Source organism: Bombus vancouverensis, chromosome 7, assembly GCF_051014615.1.
Source record: "Bombus vancouverensis nearcticus chromosome 7, iyBomVanc1_principal, whole genome shotgun sequence".
In the NCBI taxonomy this organism is placed as follows: domain Eukaryota; kingdom Metazoa; phylum Arthropoda; class Insecta; order Hymenoptera; family Apidae; genus Bombus; species Bombus vancouverensis.
In genome coordinates, this window is record NC_134917.1 from 6,114,171 (window position 1) to 6,134,896 (window position 20,726).

Below are 20,726 nucleotides of genomic sequence, written 5' to 3' on the forward strand. Positions count from 1 at the left end.
GGTGAGAGATCAAAAGAGAACGAATCTCAATAGCGCAGCCTTTCCCTATAGCTTTCTCACACCTTCGATTATCGTTCGACAGGTTTTTTTATTCCATTTTGCTCGAATACTTTGGTGAAATTGCTCGTTTACCTGTTTAGGAAATCATGTTTGAAGCCACTTACGTGTTCGACATGATGTTCCGGCTTGTTCGAGTGGGAGGAATGATACGGTGAAACTGCATGCGGAGTATCTTTTTTTGTAGTTACACAATGTAGATCTTTGTTTAAGTAGAATGAAGTGACGGAGGTGTATATTTTTCACCGTAATCCTCATCTGTTTCTCGTTTTCACAACTGTTGATTGGACACAGTAGTAACAGTACAATATTAATACAACAAATGATAAATATTGAAATTTAGGAGTTCTCTGAAAATAAGGAAATGGAATTTCTGCTTTCTTACATTTATCGCGATATATCAAATTGTAATATACGCAATTAAAGAGGGTTAAAAAATAGAAAATAACAAATTTATTTGATAAAAATTACGAAGTTACGAAGAAATGTGTTTGAAAAATAAAAATTATCAAAAAATATTTGACCATACAACCTTTTCTAGTTGTTCGCTTTTGTAAATATATTTAGGACAGTCTGCTCTCTTCCCTGACAAGCTTCAAAAGATACATCGCAAATTGTTTACAAATATTTTTTGCAAATTAACAAAAAATACATACGTCCCCAATACGTAATATTTTTAACAACAGTATGAAGAAGGACATGAAAATTAATAAGAGTGTTCCAGAAGGATTAACCTTAGAGAGAAACAAATGGACGTACCAGAAAAGGTGAAACGAAAAAAAGGTAGCTCACTGGGAAGGCAGAGAGTGTAGGGGTAAAAAAATGGCAAACAGCTGAAAAGAGAAATGCAGAACACATTGAGGTGGGGAAGATGCAATGTGAATGTTGGACGCATCAAACGTACCGCTGCACGGTAGGAAATGCATTTCGGACTTGAATGGTAATGCGGGGGGAACAAGTTTTCGTTTTATGTTGACATAATCGCGTTTCCTTCCGCTGTCATGGACGATTCAACTGGGTCGCATAAGACGTAAACCTCCACCATGGGCCAAAGAAGACCCTTGTAGTCAGTTCCAAAAACTATGTAAAACGTCCACGGAATCTGCATTAAGATGTACTAATTATCATATTCGTTATAAATATGATAATTTAGTATACATTGAATCGACGGTGTGGCAAACGTGAAAAAAAAGAGATTAATCGGTGGGCGTAGAAGGAACTTTGTAAATGAAGCCTCGCGAGTTTTTATAGAATAAGAACGAGACGTATTTTTAAGATAGGATTCGACTGGTTATGCTTCACATCATATTCTTTTTAATTATGTTTTGATGTAGACGTGCTGTAGAAGATTGTGTCTTACTGGCTCATCTTTTTTTAAATTTTCTTTCCACTATAATTTTTGTATGGCGATACCAGAATGAATTATTCTATTTTTTTAAGTAATTCAAAATATTATTGAGAAGTAAAGAATATTAGCATAGAAAATATAAGAAGAACATATAAATACACAGAGCATCGTTAAATTCAATTCACGATTCATTGACCATTCAATTCATGACACTTTTCATTGCTTTCATTGAGACCTCTCATACGTTTTCTTACATACTAAGGATATTTAAATATTTCTTCATACAATTTTTATCAAACTCATTTTCGGAGAAATAAATTCTAATAGAATTAAAATCTTCGCAATAAACCGCCATAAACTCTATATGAAGTACTCAAAGAGTAAACGCAAAAAACGCTTGGTACATTCGATATGAACTCGAAATGAAGAAGAAATGACATTATCTTAAAAAATATCAGAGAAAAATTTCGTAATATCTGGGTTAAATATTTTCTACGCTGTTTCTTGAACACTCTGTATAATCATCGTTCCAATATTGCTTCAAACTCGGTTTGCGTGTAAACCATACGCATCATCTACAACGCACTTTTCTCATCCGTTGTTCTGAATCATCCTTAAAATTCCCACAGTGGCCATGTGCAGAAGGAGAATGGACGATCGTGTTGAAAGAGGAGAAACGATCACGAGGGGTTAGTTTAAGGGCCTGGTGGCACGAGTCAAGTGGAAGCTCGTTGCCGCAATTATCACGGAAACGAAACGGCTCCGAGAAGCCATGCGACGCACGCCACGTAAACGAGCAGAAAAGCGAGGAACGTCGGAACGATAGTCGGTGGAAGGAATGCGTCTCCGTTTTATGGAAATTAGAGGAAGGAATGCGCCACGCTAGAAGAAAATTGCCGTCGCAGGAACTCGCACTTCCATGGAAGTCGATTGAATCTGCTCGAGAGTTGCTTCCTGCCGCGTCAAGAATAATTTTACTTCGTCAAAACGAACGATGATTTTATTGTTACTCTTCTTCGTAGTTTTCACGATATCAGAGATATTTAATAATTTTTTAACATTTTCATTGATAAATTTCTTTTCAAGGAAACAAATGCTTTGATTTTAAGTAGGAACAATTCTGAAATATATAACAAAAGTTTCACATACATTTAATCAAACCAATGCTAAAGTAATACTGAAAGGTATCCTTAAAAAGCTTTAATTCCATCGATATCATATACTTCAAGGGAGTAAAGGTTACAAATTTGAATATGAAAAATTTTGGAAGGCATAAGAGAAGTTTGATGAATATTAATTATATAGCCAGCAGTGCTTATGGCAAAGATTTAGAATGATGAAAGACGGAGATACTTGAGCTAATTGATTCGAAAAAAAGGACGCTGCCAATTATCTTCGAGTTTAAAACACATCACGGAGTGCAAAAGGCTGGCAATTAAAAAGAGTTTACGATGTGGTGCGAGAACTGAAACGGTTCACGATGAAGAAGAAAAAACAGCCTCCAGGCTTTCTGGCGCAAGATATTGTCCCATGCAAATTGAAGACGTTATAGAACGGCTGAAAAAAGCGGACGATGAGGTAACTCTTGGGTTCTGGAACCTAAGATCTGACGTCGTCTTTTGGCTGACGTCTGTCGACGATGAAATAACTTTATAGACTCTTTCAAAGGCCTCTGTTCAACGTTCCAACCGTTCCTCTTCTTTCTCTTTCCTCTTTTTCCTTTGATCCGTGCGACGCATATTTAAACCGTGCGTTTCCATTGCAGTTTTTATGCATGATACTGTATGACATTAATTCTGGTATGTTACGTTATGAGAAAATCATTCGTACAAGTATTCGTCTGTACGCAAATAGCGTTTCGTCATTGAGATATAGCTTACGATCTAGTATTGAGTGTATCATAATTTCGAGGAATTCTTAATCATCGATAATGCATTACACCTATCGTATTATCGTAACATTTTTATGGATATTTCTAAATTGCTCTAACATTCCAAACGAATATGTCAATATAGAGTTTCACAGTGAGCAACGTTAATACTAAGATTGATCATTTGTGTATTAACTTTTATAAAGGAAAAAAGATTTAATATTTTGTTAAACGCTGTCTTTATCAAATGACTTTCAAATGTTGAGGCGTGTCGTATTTTACTTTTTTCTAAATATTCGGTGTGCTTATATTGCCGCGTTCTTTTTCCAGGCGTTGTTTCAAAATTTCTTTCGACACTGTTTCTTAAATAATTACACAATATCAAGTATTCAGTTAAGAAATATAGCGAGAATAGAAAAAATTTAGTCCTTCGTCCCATTTGTCTTGCTAGATACTTTGGGAACACGATAGCTTATTGGAACTTTCAAAATTTTTTATTCTCGTATATTCATGAAAATATTCGAATATTTTTCATCGAACAGCGATACGAAGTCCACACCAATCATCCACGGAATAAATACTTTGTAACAAGCTGGAGATCTCGTAGAAGACGCCGTGCCGCACTAAAAAACACAGGGGGTCTGTAGCCACCCTTGGCTTCGTTGTGACCGAAGATTATTCTTCGTATGTGAGTCGCGTCTGGTCCCTTCATTAGAATAATTGCGTACCGCAGGATGATTAAGTACTCCCTGCGCATGCTTAGACGATGCGTGTACTGTGTACATCGCCTTTTCTTCGAGTGGGCATCGATGTCTTTTTGTTACAAAGTACAGCATACGAGCTGCGTACGTGTTAGTTTCTTTTCGATGCTATCAACCCCCATGGAATGAGATCAAATTGTTTCTTGTAAATTATTTACGTTAATTTATGTACCTTAGTTCTTGTGAAATACGAAAATCTAGAACAGTTTCTTACGTTTGATAGTGAGAAAATCTCGAGAAACGATGACTTTTTGTTAGAAAGTTTTACGTATTCTTATTTTTAGTGTTTTCAGTTAAAACATCGTTCCATGATATTATGCAATTTATTCAGCTATTCCAAATATAGGAAAGATACTCGTAATTAAAGTTACGGTAGATAGGAGCTCATTTGCATGTAACTGTTGATCTGAACTACTGATATCATTTCTATTATTACCATTGTCTCGCGATGACATCAGCTCATTCACGAGCTATTGCAACGATGACCTAGTATGATGCAATTTTAATCAAAGCCGGAAGGTTGCCTGTCTAGGCAAGCAAAAATCCCTCGACTATACTTGTAAAGACGATAAAAGAAAAGAATGAAACGCGTTTCGGCACATGAAAGAGATGCCCTCTACAATAGATTCATTATACGTATCATATTGTAAGCCCCGCATGTAAACGTTTCTTTAGAATTATACTCAATGAAGAAATGTGTAAATGAAGTGAGCTTTCTCACGAATGTTTAGTCGTATCTATTTCAATTTGACTGAAGTAATTTCTACTCTCAGCCAATGAAACTGCTGATTTTCAATTAAATCCATTACAGTTATGTCGTTTTTGTGGATATAAATTAACAGATCAATTTATTATCAACATTTATTCTTTCCATGCTTTTAACATCAAGCCTCTCTTGCTCAATAATTTACGAACTAATGACGTTAATAAATCGTCAAATTACAAGTTGCGGGACTTCTTTACGATTCTATAATTTTTCTACAACCAAATAAAATGATCAATTAACTTCTAATTTGTAAAACTTATTCGTAAGATTACATGCAACGCATAATTTGTGACCTGTAATATTTCACTAATAACATTATTTCAATTGTGACACTCCAGTCGATCTCGTATTAATTAATAACTAATTAACAAAATCAAGTTACGATTCGACAATCTCACGATATAACCACTTCGCCTATATCTCCTCTTTCACAAAACACCTCAAACTCTAATTTCTCATTCAACCCTACTCAACCTAGGCTACGCTTTCAATGACGCCATCTTCCCGCGAGAAAAAAGGAGGAGGCCCCATTAATTCTCTCTTTAAATCGTCGCAATGACGCTTCAGCCGCGATACAATGTGAAACCATAAAGATAAGTCGGAGCGGGACCCGCTCGGTACACCGTGTCATAAATTCCAACAAATACTTATTATCCTGTCCGGTGTGACACGTCCACGCACCTTCCCGACTGAATTCCAGGCGATCGCCGTGCAGCTGCATGTGCATCGGCCCGGTTGCAACGCGCGCGCGCAAGAAATCCAGAAAAGTTTCACTGGGCTCGTTAAAAGCGGCCACTCGCGTCGTTGTTTGTTGCTTCCGTTTGTTCGTCCTTCTTTCTCCAACGTTCTACCGTCCTCTGGCAGTCGTCTCACTTTTACGTCCTGGTCTCGTCCGAGTGTCATTCCTTCCTTCTTCGTGTGCACAGATGCACAAACCTGTACAAAGCCTTTGTTTGTTAATGTAACGCGCTTCTTCTCCGTCTTCTCCGCTGTACACGCAACCGCCCCGCTCTCGATAGGCCCCTTTTATCCTTCGATGATGCGTTCATGTCCGGCGTCGTGTGTGGCGATTTTTCATCGCGAGAAACACTCAACCAGCATCGAACATTCTCCAGTTTTTCGGTTACCTGGGTTCTGTCTGCCGAAACGTGACGAGATTTATGAACGATGAATATGTTGGAGCAAATGACGTGGTGCAGACAAAAACACGGATGCATGTACCTATGATGTTGGTAGAGGAGTACAGAGCTAGAGTAAAGTAGTTGAGAAAGATTTGAAATTCTATTTAAGTAACAACGTTAACGAAGATCATAATTATACGAATTAATTCCTAATTGGATGATGAGTTGTGAATTTTTGTCCGTTTTCAAGCACGATGTGATACAGCATCGAATAGTAATATTGCAAAACAAATATAATGATTTTCATGAGCCAATAAAAATACTAAACGTAGTATTTTTACAGCCGTGATGATACTTAAGTCGTTCTCTTTGTGCCGCTTTACTGTATGCAGGAAACGGCTGAGTAAAGATTAACATTCACATTCGCGATCCGTTGGTCTCTATTAGATGTAGAGTGGCAATGCGATGTTCACCACTCGATCCTTCTCATCATGCATCTCCAATTGCGTTGCTCAATAACAGTTACTCGATACTCCTACGATTGTTCGATCGATTTTTTTCATATCATCGTTTTCAACGGTTATAATGAACGCTTCAATATTCTTAAATCGTATTATATTTCCAAATTTAGACCTTTTCATTCAGAACTGTCATACTTATAGTCTTGTCAAAAGGCAGAGCACAAAAAATTTGAAATTGAACTTGATGACTCGATATGTTAAGTTTCTTCGTATCTGGTGGTGAAGTAAGTACGAAGTCCATAAAATTCTAAGAATGGATACCACGTTCGAGCATTCACCAGATAGCGGTCAATTATGATCTCTCAGGAGCACCGTTCGCCGAGTGACACTCGAAAAGCACTGGTTCCAGTTACTTCTAACAACAATGTCTACACGAAAGTGCATAGGTCGAGACATTGTACCGTTGGACCACCTCGTCGCTGCAGACCACGAAAGTGTATCGTTGCCAACGGAAGACAGCCTGCCCCAGTGGCAAGTTTAACGTTTCATACACGAACCATAGAAATCACGATCTTTAAAGTCCTTTACGTGCAACATACGTCCGTGCTAAAGTGTAGCCTGACGTCTAGGTGGTCTCAGTGTCTCCTCGATCTCGAACCGGAGTCAAACACAGGCCACAAAAGCTTCCCTCGTTTCACGATCATGCTCTATCGTTTTGCTGTTACGAAATCGGACCTTCCTCCTGTATCGTATGATTTCATGGAAGATCTTCGCTTCGTTTTTCCCAGCCGTTTACCAAGATTGCACTTTCTTTACCGTGTTTTTCATTTTTTCTTTCTTTCTTTGTTATGGACGAGTGGTCGGTCGATGGTATTATCGATAGGACCTTACACATTGCTTATGTTTGGGGAAATCGATGAAAACGAAGAAGTAATTTTATGGCGTGGATTTGCACGAAGAGAATAAAAATAAGACTAGTAAACGGAAAAGGAAAGTCGATTGCATGGTAATGGACGAGTCAATGAACAAACACACTCACTGCCAGTCATATTAGAAAACGAGCTTATTTGACTTTCTAACGCGGTGCATAAATTTCGTAAGATCTTACTCATTGTTTGTAACGGGAGTCGAAAGTTCATTGCATTCGTGATAACTTGGGGACAATATGAATTTCGATGGATGTATCGAACTACGCGATTAACGTAATTTTAGCTCATTTATATTCGCTTACGTGAATCATTTCTTTAATATTTATCAGTTGTTACATAAAAATCATCGGTTGCAGAATTCAAAAAAGCTGCTCTTACAATTTCTTTTCAAATAGCATTTAAAGAATTACCCAGAAATAGACATCCTTAACCTTCCTCAAATGCTATATTTATGTTTTCGGCAACTTTCGTATCATTTCTTTCTGAATTTAAATTTATAATCATTGGTCCATTAAATTTAAAACAGACAATAACGAAGTGTAGACATTTTTATGACAAATCTTTTTAATACTGAATATACGCGATTTATAATAAATTTCTTCTTTTATAATGTGGCTGATAATCGACACATAAACGAATAAGTATCGAACCGTCATACTCAGACTTTGCAGAAACTTCATATACGCTAACGTAACAGAAAATAATATATTTGTGCGTGCATAACACGTCTCCTTTCACAAAGAATATCTAACTCATATATCTTTCCCAATGAAACACAATCGAAACTCTACCCTTCAAAGTAATAACGAAAAGGAAAATAGGAAGGTAGAAAAACCAAATTACAGACGTTTATCTTTTTATAACTGAAAGTAATTGAAAGTCATTTAAGATGAGCTAAAATGTAGCGTCGTGTTTTCAAGAGTGTAAGAGCTAGGATAGAAGATTAGGAACGTTCGGTTGGCGATGATAGTTAGTCTTAATAAGAGAACCTCCAAAAGCAGAAAGATCATAAATTTTCCGGAAAGGATAGATGAGTATCTGACGAAGTCGTAGGCGGCCCGCTTATCACGGCTGCTTCATGAAGATGCAATGACGCATTAATGCAACGACACGCTTTGCATCAGCGATCATTTCCTTGCAATACTCCTGAAGGAGGCGTTGGGCGTTCCCGATCACGGTGGCTGTCGAGCGGACGCCGACCAACGCTTCCACGTTCGAACCACACAGCGTTGCTATTTCCAACGCGAATGCATCGCCAATTATTTAACATCCTTTTCCTTGTACGTGAAATTCAGCTCAGGTTTGTCCAAAGTTTGATTGCACGTATATACAGAATGTTGCCAAATATGTAGGGACTAATCGAATATTATTGAATAGAATATATCTTGAATGTTAATAAAATTTACAAATCTCATATAATGTAAAAAATAATAAATATTGAAATAAAAAATATAATTATTAAGATAAAGAATAATAAATTTAATTAGTAGAAACCATAGAATTATTAAGAAATAAACATTAAGGCGCGAAATAAAAAATCGGAAAATATCTGATCGTGTAATGTTTTCTACTTGTCTGCTTTTAATGATTCTGTATAAGGATATATGGATAGAAGCTTCTTTCTTTCCCTGCAATATATATATTTGTATATGTGTGTGTGTTTTTTCATTTTCATTCTCATACCTCTGGTACAAATTTTCTATTTTAGTTATCGATAATTTTAACGTTAGTTGTCTTAGGTCTGAATGAAGGTTAATAATATAATACTGGTTGAAAGCTTATTAAATATTTAAATCGCCACAAAATATGAGCTACTATACTTTTACGCTATAATCTTTAAGTAGCGTCTGCTGTCATAATTGTATAAAATTTGACGAATAAATATATTTAAGCAAATATGAGTACTTACTTCAACGATCAATTTGAACATAGTATTTACCTTCTGCTTTCTTTATATAGAATAAAGTTAAACTTATTTAATGAAATTAGATGTAATATACGATATTACCTTGAACAAATGTAAAAGAAAATTTAAAGAGAATAATAAGATTTTAATTCAGATTTTATTATGATTTAAACATTTACTCAGTTACGAGTTAGGGTTATAAATATGACACCGAAAATCAAAGATATTAACATGTTAGTCATTACTTCGCGGGATGAGTCATATAACGCGCAAAGAAAGTAATATATTTACAATGCATCCGCTATGGCTATGAGAAAGACTGAATAAACAATGCTCTTTGTCAAGCAACCGTGCCAATCTGTCATTGCTGTCCATGAACTTTGAATTTAAGAAACATCGAGTATCTCGCCAAGTATAATTTATGTCGAGGGCAACAACCTATACTTTATAACTCACGTAAATCATCAGTGTATTCACTAAACTTGATTTAATGGCTAATTCGATTTAAGTAAGTACCTCGACCTATTTTGAAAATTAATTTACCAAGCTGGACCTCATTAAAAATCTTTCACCACAGATATACGAAACTTTCGAAAGTATCCCACCTTTTGAGTACTTTCACGTCGCAATTTGAAAAGTGGCTTGATTTGAGTTGATTTTTGTTGGTTTATCCAAATTATTGGAAAATGGAGCTATCTCTTTATCATAGCAATCCTCTTAATTATTTCTTGCTTTTTCATATCACCTATCCTACTAATTATTGCTAACTCATTGTCACCTCTTCGACCTCAAAATTCATACATAAATTAATGCACAAAACGATTTCTTTAATATTATTCGTTCTCCTTACGTTTCTTTAGCGGCTTGTGCGTCGTATTATCGCGTTGGAGGACAAAATTAGAGCTGCTTCCTTGAAAAGGCAGCCATTAAGGAAAGCTCGTCCGCTAGTCGTGGGAAGGTTTAACGTTCCTTCGTTGTAGTACCGTGAAGAATCGTACAAAACGTTCGCAGTGAAATTGGTTTCAGGGCTCGCGTCGCACTCTCTCACCTTTTCTTTGCCCCCCTTTTAGCACTCGACCCCTTTGCTTCTTTGCCTGGTTGCTCTTCTTGTCCTTCTATTTCCGTTTCTTCTCGTTTCTTTGCCCTCCTTCCTTCACGCATGTCTCTCGACCTTGTTTCGTTTCTATCTTTGAGACGCTTAACCTTTAATGACGCGACGCCGTCGGAGAGCAATACATATCTGCAAGCAAATATACATGTGTATATGAGTAATGTGTAATGAGTAATGTAAAGTCTCATGGACGTACAAATTTCAATCGATGCATAGCACATAGCATGAAATCTGGATTCAAAAAATAGAAAGGGATTTCTTTATGTTTCGTTATGCGAATCGTTGCGTATGTAACTCGTGTTCATGTAATGATTTACGAGAGACTAAAAATCCTTCGTGCTATTATTTTGTACTATTATTGCTTCGTATCTGATCGAGATCTGTTATAATTGAAATCGAGTATTCGAATCACCGATCACGTAAGCACGAGTTCGGTAAGAAAAGAAAGAACTAAAATGTATTCTCTTTCACCTTCCACTGACCCAATTCCTCGTAGTTCAAACCTTTACTGCTCATAAATCTAAGTCAAATGCCCTGTGAGTTAAAAGGATACATATAAAATGCGTTTTAAACTTCAATCCTTCCGCTAGAAATATTTAAAATAGGTCGACGTCGTCCAAAAAGGAATGTCTTGGCTCGTAAATGTCTAATCCTCGAAAATCGGTTCTGCTAAATTCATCTCAGCGACCCCGTTTACGAAAAATGGTTGAAGTACAGACTTTGAACGCGGAACAAGCGTTTTCAGAAACGGGAAGGTGTCGACAAGCCCGCTCGTTCATTATATCTTCACCGGGGTTAATGCACCGTCCACAATCACAAGATGCACGCACCTACGTGACCGGCTTCCACAAGCGTTGACACATCCTGTCGCGAGCCACACCTGCGATGCGATGGCTACGATATGTTTGAAAGCGTTACGATAAAATTGCGGGAAACGATCGGAGGCAGGAAGAAAATATTTGCCTCGTGCCGTTCTACACATTTTTTGGTCCCTTCGTTCCTTATTCTGTACGCTAGAGGAATAGTGCTTTTATGGCGTTTCTGAAGAGAGTTTTAATCTGTTCTATGGAACAACTCACGTGTGTTATTTTTGTTGATTTCTTAATTGTAAAATATTCTATATTTTTCTCCATGCAATTGTACAAAGCGATACTCGCGTTTATTCTTTCCTTGTCTTTCATAAATTTTGCCAAAGTGTATAATTTCAAGTACAAGTGTATAATATCCCACAAGTAACTTGTCAATTTATAAAACTCTTCCACTTCTATCACTGTTCAAAATCATTTCATTGCGTCTAATGAAATCTTCCTTTCACCTTTTATTATTTTAAAATTATGGTTTGAATCAGTTCTACGAGATACCAATTTTTGAAACAATTAATATCGTATCGAATTAATTAAGTTTCGTAAAATATCCATTTAGAAGTTAACACTAAGCTTACCAGGTCCGGTCAAATGATCGCTTTCAAAATTTAATTTAAAGTTTTACATTCACTGTTATTTCTTTCGCTCATCTAGCTTTATATAAATTCTTACATTAACAAAAGTCGAGAAACTGATTAATCAGATAATATATTACCGGGCCTGGTAAGGTTAGTGTTAAGGGTAAAACAATTTTCCTTAGATTCTGATGGGGTTATCTCTAAAGAAACATTTAACTGCATTTTGAATGTAAGATCAAAAATATCTAATAAATTATCCAAGCATTCCACTTCACTGGAGAGGTTAATAAAGAAAGTTTCATTCTAGAAGATTATCGTCAACATTCATGCATTTTGAAAAACATGTGCAACGTGAAGGTACGTCGGTATGTTAGTTACGAGTTTATCGCGTGTTCTTCTACAAGCTTTATAAACGAGGAAAATGTACGAGATCGCTTCGAATGATACGATGGTAGCAGGCTGTTTATTACCTGTTAACGGGTGGCACTTCTTCATTCTTTCGATCATTCATGAGCTCATTGAACATCGCCATTGTCGTGCTTGCTACACCATTCAGCTCTCGTTTCACCAGGTTTTCCACCGTGAGCTCGAGAACGCTGACTGGTTTTTGTCACGCGCGGATCTCGTTAAATTCCATCGTCAGTCTGCTTTATCGAACCCTCGGACGAGATCCGCCAACTTGATCTTGCTTTACATGTATATTATATAATCTTGCCTTCGTGCTTCTGCCTTTCATCCAATGAACAATGTTTATAGTATTCCATGATGTTTGCAAGCTGTTGATAATACGTATGCAAAGAGCATGTTACCAAATTTTTATGAACAGATAGTTTATTTATTTAGAATGTTAAAATCTTTATATCTAATACATTGTACTTTGCTTGTAATAATTTGTAAAAATCTAAAGAAAATTATTAAAGAAAGCTTTGTCTCTACGAATCTAGTATACGGATGTTTATGTAATTTCATATTTTTTACAAAGGAGTATCTTACGTATTTTACATATTTTATGTACTTTTGTATTTGTATTTGCGCTAGTATATTTTCGCACATTTATATGTATTTGTCATAGATTGTACTCTTCTATGATCTCAGATAATGATTCACCTGCAGATTCATAATTCTTAGGCAATTCGTTGGTCGCCTACATAAGAACCAACGATATATTTTCGACGAGAATATTTCCAATAAATTGTTCTTGAACTTCGTTCCTTTCGATGAATATTTCTTTCTGTTCCCCCACATTCTCGATATTTTTCGCTTCATCTAAACGCATACAACGTCCAGTTACAAGTTACGTTTTATCGATAAAACACGACAGTACGTCAGAAAATCTATCTCATCCTAATTTAAAAAATATTTTACTCGATATGGGACGAAAGTGATGTTGTTACACGCCCCGTTGCGACAGAAACGCTGGAAAATGGACGATAATGGCGGTCACGTCAAGCCGTTGATTAGAAGCGGCCAAGATTTTTCGACTTTCGACCATTGTGCACCAGGTCGGATGAGATTGACGATACCTCGTCAGCAGTTACCAGTGAGACAATAGAACGTCTGATGCTCGCCTCCCTTCGATTTCTAAACACCTTCGGAGAACAACGGCATCGTCGTTCACGCCTACACGATCCATTGTCGTACAGGGGCCCCGATGATGACTCGTATACCGCGGAAACTGCCTTTCGATGGAGACCCGCTACTCATCCACGATATGTCAATACTCCCTTCGGAACTAACCGATGTCGTTCGATACGCGAAATATCTCGATACACGGAAACTGTCGACCGGATGATTCAGAACGAACTCGGCCACAGATCGTCGTGGGTGGTTCTTTGTTGCAAAATCGTACAAACTTTAAGGCGAATATTTTAAGGCACTACTGAAGATTTCTTTTATACAATACAGTGACCGAAAATTCCGTAAAGACGATGTACATATTTTTTGGTAAAGTCTTATAATCATTCCATTCTAATGATAAGTTTGTGTATAATAGCATTTTGGGAAAAATTAGAAAAAACATATACGTAGTAATGATTTAGAACAGAAAGAATTGAAGATAATTATTTTATTTATCGACACGACAATGCTCCAATTCATATATCGAGATACAAGAAACAGTGTATTCTACAGATAAATAATTTTATGAAAAGTTTATGCCAATTGTAGGCAATATAATTGTGGATTATCAAACGCGGTAAACGAAGCATGCGCATTTATTGCTAACAAAAACGTAAATAAAATTTGATTTCGTCAATACTGAGTTGCATTTTTAACGTAATTTAAAAAAATGGCAATTATGTACGCTGCTAATATGAGAATAGCGAAGAAATTATTGTTAATTTTAATTTTATTCTCACGTTTTTTAAAATAAATTTTACTTTTGTTGTTACAACCGAAGTACCTATATGTTTCTTTTTTTTATTTTTCCAAAATGACATTATACATAAAATTCTCATTAGAATGAAACAATTATAAGATTTTTACCAAAAAATGTTAGTGGCCTTATGGAAGTTTCGGGCACTGTAGCTTATTTTATTTGATTAATTTAGTAATTAAGAAGCATTTTAAATTTCCTCCTCCTTTAGATAGTGAATAGTATAAAGTAAAAAATTACACTTCATAATATTAATACTAATATTTATTTAGAATAAGACAGAGTGAATTTAATATAATAATGGAGTACCTCCATTAGTATGTTTTATTTAAAAATTCATACATGTGTCTGTTTAAAATTCCATATAGGATTACAAATAGGATTCCGTATAGGATTTCAAACAATCATAAAAAATTTTATTGAATAACATTTTATTACATTTTGCAAATTAGAATGTATACACGATCGTGTCACAAGTTCTTAAAAAATGCAAGTACAGTTACGGAATATTATATGCATAATATTTAAGAACACATGAAAAGATATGACCATATTTAGGATACTAGTTGCGCACAAGAAATGATTCCATTGTACATTTTAGCGTAATCTGCAACGTTCAGAATATTTGAACGTTTCATTTGCATAATACAAAGTAGATAGGTACAAACTAAGTAATCGAAGAAGTATGCAAGAAAATTCAAAGTATTCGTAGATTTTAATGCTAGGCAAAGTTCAAATGAAATTGAAATTTACGAAGACAGCGAGTTTTAAATCATTGCGGGTTTACGGATACGCAATCGGGAGAATATTTCACTTACCACCGGTTGCTAGTTAGCGGATCTCTTTGGCAAAGTTTATTACAATCTTCGCGAGAAACACGGCGGAGAAATCTCATTTGAAACTTTTCACGAGCCATCCTCACTAACGTTGTGTAGAAAAGTCGTTTCCGTTCTCTTTCTCGTAGGTTTCGGTAAAAGTTCTGGAGAAAATTCTCGTCAATTTTACCACATATCATACACTTATAATACGTGACCAAGGATATAATACGTCCAAAGGATATTTCTTCCAATTACCATAATTTATCCACGATGAGGCCGAAAACTCCATTACCTCCTTCCACACAAGGAATCATTCCCTCTTCGTATATTACAAGTGAAAATTACTAATATAATCCTTCAACCCACACCAGCTGCCAGCCAAACATCAAGTTACGTCTCACAAAATAGCAAACAAATCCTTTTTGAACTTTTCTTATCGATACGAATTTCATTCGCACCTATATTTATAGGGTGGTAAAAAAAGAGGGTGCAGAAGCGAATGAACGAAGTGATTTAAAAATCCTCGTAAAACGTAGCACTGGTCCCATTGCAGACAGGGTTAATTCACTGTCGGCGATGCGAGTCGATTGTCGTTTTACGAGGCACGATCGTCATCGACTGTGAAGGGTCCGGGGACGAAATCGCTTTAATCGTGGACGGACATTAAAGCGTGTCTCCAAAGTGGTTGGAGCACGAATTGCGTAGCGCGGCACGGTCGTAAACTGTGAAAGTCGTATTTCGATCGTCTGCGGTCTGGTAGGGCGCGCAGAATATGGACGCGGCGATATTCGAGCATCCGTAGCAGCTGTCCGATCGGTGATATCGACGCCTGACAGGTCGTCAGGATCGAAGGGGGAGCCGATCGGCCGCGTTTAGCGTGTCAGCGTGGCGTGGCTCGCGCGAAACCGCTGCGTATTTGCATAATAAAACAGCCTTCGGCCAGGTGATTCATCCTGATACACCGTCCGGACGACACTCGAGGCTCCAGGGGCCAGCGAACTCTTTACGACTCGTACGGAACCTGTCTCGCTAAGACGCGAGTGCGCACCTTTTCTGCCTGGTTTGGGCCGGATACAAGAGAACAAAATCAAACCAGTTCGATCTCTTTGAGACGGTTCGAGTTTGCTTGCCGACCACGTGCGAACCCGACGTTTGTTACTGCATGTAGGAATTGTTTCGTGGATTGAAGTGGAATAGTGATGCTTGTAGGTGTTTGCGGTTATCGATAGCGAAGGTGGTCGACTGAAACATTGCAAGCGCTTGAGTGACAATATGACGGAAAGATGGCACTGAGTTGACGAGCTTTTATGTGGAGTGTTCTTTTGCTATGAAGTGAGATTGAGTGTGATATTTGGTAATTTATGAGAGTGGAATAGAAATTTATTTATTTTAATCTTGTTAAAGTGGTGGATTTGTGTGTAGAAATGGAATAAAATTTTGGCGTAATTGTTACGTACAGAGGTATTATATGAAATTTTTTAATAGGAATTTAGAATGAATAATGACGAGGTCATTAAGATCAGCTATATTGATTTTTTATCTAGCACAGAAACTAAAATAAATAGGAAACTGAAAAGAAAGTATAGTTAAATAGAAAAAATATTATGATAGGAATACTGTTAAAAATCTGCATCATTAACGTTGAAAATAATTTCGATAATCCTTAATTATACAGAAACTTCACAGCTGCATATCAGGAGGCTCGCTGACGTTCTTTCGTTATCCACAAAAGTATCTAAATAAAAATCGGAAGAAGAAAGTAGTAAATTGACTCGAATGCTTCATTAATTAACAGCAATCGATGTAGACTATCGCAAAAAAACAGCAAGAGTTTGATTAACAAACGTTCCACCGTATCAAATTTTACCCGATATGCGATAAATTAAATAATTTAGAGAAAAACGAACGGCCTTATCAAACGGATGGCCACGTGCGAAGAAAAAAGCTGACTCTCATACGTAGATGGATCGCGATAGCGGATTAACTGGATCGATTGCGTAAAAAAGTGGATCAATGTAAAAGGAACAAAACCGAACCAGTTTCCCGTAGTTGCTCGCATTTTGAATCTATCTATGAACGTATACGTCCTTCACTATCTCTGACAGCTACATTTTTTAAATCTGAACAATCTTAATTCATTAAATTTATTGAACAAAAATCCTCAACTAAACTCGAGACTTCTTCTACTTTCCTTCGAAAACTCTTCTCATAACATAAAATAAGAACAAGCTATATACATTGCTATCGGATCTTTATAATGTAATATAATATTAGATAACATTGCCTAGTGCTCACGCCTCTATCGCTTCCACAATTAAAATTCACACCTTTAAAAAGCATAAAATTACAGCTATCGCACATTTTTATGTGAAAAACGACCATAATAATGTTACCAGGTGCGCTTTTTTTCTTTTTGTATGATATTCTACTCGCGATATTCTATGCAGTATCAATTCTCTTTTTCTAGTACAATTTTTTATTCAATACAATAATTATATATTAACTAATATATACTACTCTTTAACCAATAATTATTTATTTAACACAATATATAACTTACAGTATATAACATACGATATGGAGGAGATATATTCGTTTCGCGTACGTTTGTATCGTCACTAATACTATTAGCTGGTAAATACTACCAGCTACTACGCAAGAGGACTTAGATATCGATAAAGATCTCCTTAATTTTCTATCCCGATACACATTCGCTTTAACACTCTCATTGTGGCTGTGAAATAATTGTAACAGTGTCTACCTTTCCTTGATCATCAGCCCCCCTTGGTGTTTTATATTACAGTCAGCAGAAGAATGATTAAATCCCCTTCGTTTTCCACATTCAACTCCCCAAGGTATGTACGGTTCTATCCAATGGAAAGACTAACGACCACCCCTGGCACGCAGCAAGCCGCCGCATAATTCCGATATTTTCTACGGTGGTTTTACAGCATATCGATGCATCTATATAGCAACGTGTTCGTGGATAAATGCGCGACGAAGGCGAACAAGCAGGAACAAAGTCACTTTTATGCCCGACCCGACGTCCCTGGCGACGGAAGTCGAAGAACCGCCGGCAAGTTTTTGTCGAATTGGCCGAAGCATAACGAGTGCAAAGTGTTCCTCGAAGACCGCGGCGACGTGAATAACATTCTCCTGGTTTTCATTGAAAAAAGAAAGAAAAAAGGAAGGGGGAGACTGGTTGCGAATTATTATTCCCTTTTGTTCGATCGCGAAGCGACGATCAATTTTCATCCGGACGAACAGATTCTGTAGGATGTTGCAGAAACTCGAGAAAGATTCACGTGGGCAACGTAACCCTTGGTATACGTTCCCTCTCTGTACTGAGAGGTCTATCAGAAGTCCATTAAGTCCTTTCGCTATGTGGGCACACGCACGTGGGACACGCGAACACGCGAGCGCACCCACGCGTCGCGTTTCGCGGATTCTCCAATCGAATCGCGATACGCGTTTATGGTACGTAGAAGAGGATTTTCTTATGCTCAGGGTGATCTTTCAAACGGTTCTTGAATCAGTGCTGCTGCGTCGTGTCTCGAGTTTTTTTCACGGACGACTGTGACAAATTAACGTGTCGCGAGATTTTTCGCGGACAGGGTGAAGACACTTTTTTCGGTCAATGTATGTAGGTCCTTGAAAGAGCATACTGCGACAAGTGAATGGAAGTTCGTTTCTTGGAATAGTATCCAGTGATGCGAATGTATTGTCGTCGAAAGGTGAAATGCCGCGTCCCTCGGAGGATTATGAGTAATGGTATTTTAATACAGTAGGTGTAGTGAATGTAGAAATTTGATACCTTTGTAGTTTCTCCTTTAACGATATTAACAAATAGTTTTCTACGTTGTACGTGATATTTATGACTGAAATCAAAGTATAAATATACCGAGAGGAAATTAGCTCCACTTCAAACTGTCTGCCAGGTAACGTGTAATACCATCTTACCCTTATCGATATGACTTAAAATTGTATTTACTCGTTTCTACGGATATTTACAACGATATTGTATCGTTAAGACATTCTAAAAAAACGCGACCCATTGCCATCAAAATTTCTCCATTTCCAAAATCCTCATCTTCGAATACAATGATCTCGTTTGATCGAAAAGTCAAGATTCAATTTCGTTACTATCGTAATTACTCAAAGCACATAGACCTGCAATTTCCATCGTTCCTCGGTGCAACCACGTCCAAGAGAGGAACAAAAAAATCTAGCTAGGCGACGCGCTATTTCATCCCTCATGGTTCTCTGTTCAGGATCGATCGTACTTTCCAATCGACTTAATCTCGCGTAGGTGGTGCGCGCGCGATCAAGAAATTTGCTGCACGCCGGCCACGCGGACTCGACGATCATATCGAGCGAAAGCAACACGCACACCTTCTAAGTTGCAAAGCAACGAGGAAGCTATTGACGATCGACAGGGCCGACGTGATCGTGGCGCAGCTTCCGGTATTACATTTGCGACTATCGAGCCTGAGATATCGACGGTGGCACGTATCGATATTATGCAGCAGGAGAAATACGAGACCGCATAGGTGTTCGGTCTCGCGCGCCAAGTGTACCAACGTCGTCGACGACCGATATCGACGTAATAAAGGATGTCGTCGAGACGTTAGAACAGGTAGCGACAGCTTCTCGATACCCTGTCTCGCGACTTCCCGATCGAATCGCGCTTAAATCACCTTTACGCGTGACTATGCTTGAAAATTTGACTTCTTATCGTGACATTAGATGGTTATTGCGGTTGAATTGCTCTTGAGAGGTTTGCGAAGTGTGTAAGTGTAGTTTCTCCTTGAAATTTGCTGAAACTCTATTATATTGAAGCTTCTCCGATATACAATTGAAGTAAGTAAGAATATAGGATGGTGAAGATACAGGTTTGTTAATAGAATTACTGATCTGGGGTATGTCTCCAATATGGAGTTGTATGTATAAATAATAATAATTAAGATAGTAGGATAAAAATAAATGGTACGTATAATTTATCTCTATGTCCTTTTTCCAAAAATGATTTGTAGTAATTTTTCTATTTCATTACTATGGTTGTTCGTAACAAAACGTTTTTTGTACGCTTCTATGTTAAAACGATTTCTATCAACGTCAGTCTACAGAAACAAATTTTACTTTCATACAATTTGTGGAACGTTTTGACAATGTTTGATGCTCTTAGAAACATCCGGAGACACGTTATAAAGAAGAAAAATATGAAATTCCTGATAGCGTACAGTAAGGGGGCAGTTTACTTTATTCCTCGAAAACAACGAAGATGTTTCAGATTTCGCTTTTCCTCGGGGGCTCTTCAGATGTGTTTACATCTCGTTGAAGTGAAAATTTCCTATTTTTACTAAATCACGCAACAACATCAACCGGAACAATGTAAACTTATTCACACCTACGCGAATATCACTGTAGAAATTTCGTTGGAAAAATCGGCAGAAACTCTCTCGAAACAGAAATGGCAGCACCGTGTATAGGAGCTCGAAGTAAATTCAGAAATTATAGAGCCACGATGGAAGTTTCCTGTCTCGGTTACATGCAACGTCAGTCTCGGTTCTCTGGACAATGGAGAAACATGGTTTCAAGGCTTCAAGAGTTTGAAACGTTTTAATGATATACAGGAACGAGACGAATGCGGGGGCGTACGGATCTCCGGTAAATTGATCTTTCTAACGACTAATCCTACGAACAGTACCGTCCTTTTTCCGCAGAAGGATCTGTGATCTTCTATGGAAGCTTGTGCTCGACTGT

The 20,726-nt window shown here is 37.3% G+C and overlaps 1 protein-coding gene across 1 annotated transcript in view; it reads right to left on the reverse strand.

Annotated features, from left to right (window-relative positions):
* Positions 1 to 20,726, reverse strand: part of LOC143302958 (uncharacterized) — a 67,844-nt gene that overhangs the window by 19,321 nt on the left and 27,797 nt on the right. Inside the window, exons 2-3 of the mRNA XM_076620303.1 lie at positions 12,242 to 12,547; positions 10,268 to 10,459 (exon numbers count right to left, since the gene is read on the reverse strand). Of these exons, the coding sequence (XP_076476418.1) occupies positions 10,268 to 10,459; positions 12,242 to 12,303 (254 nt within the window). The 5' untranslated portion in view covers positions 12,304 to 12,547. The remainder of the gene's footprint in view (positions 1 to 10,267; positions 10,460 to 12,241; positions 12,548 to 20,726) is intronic.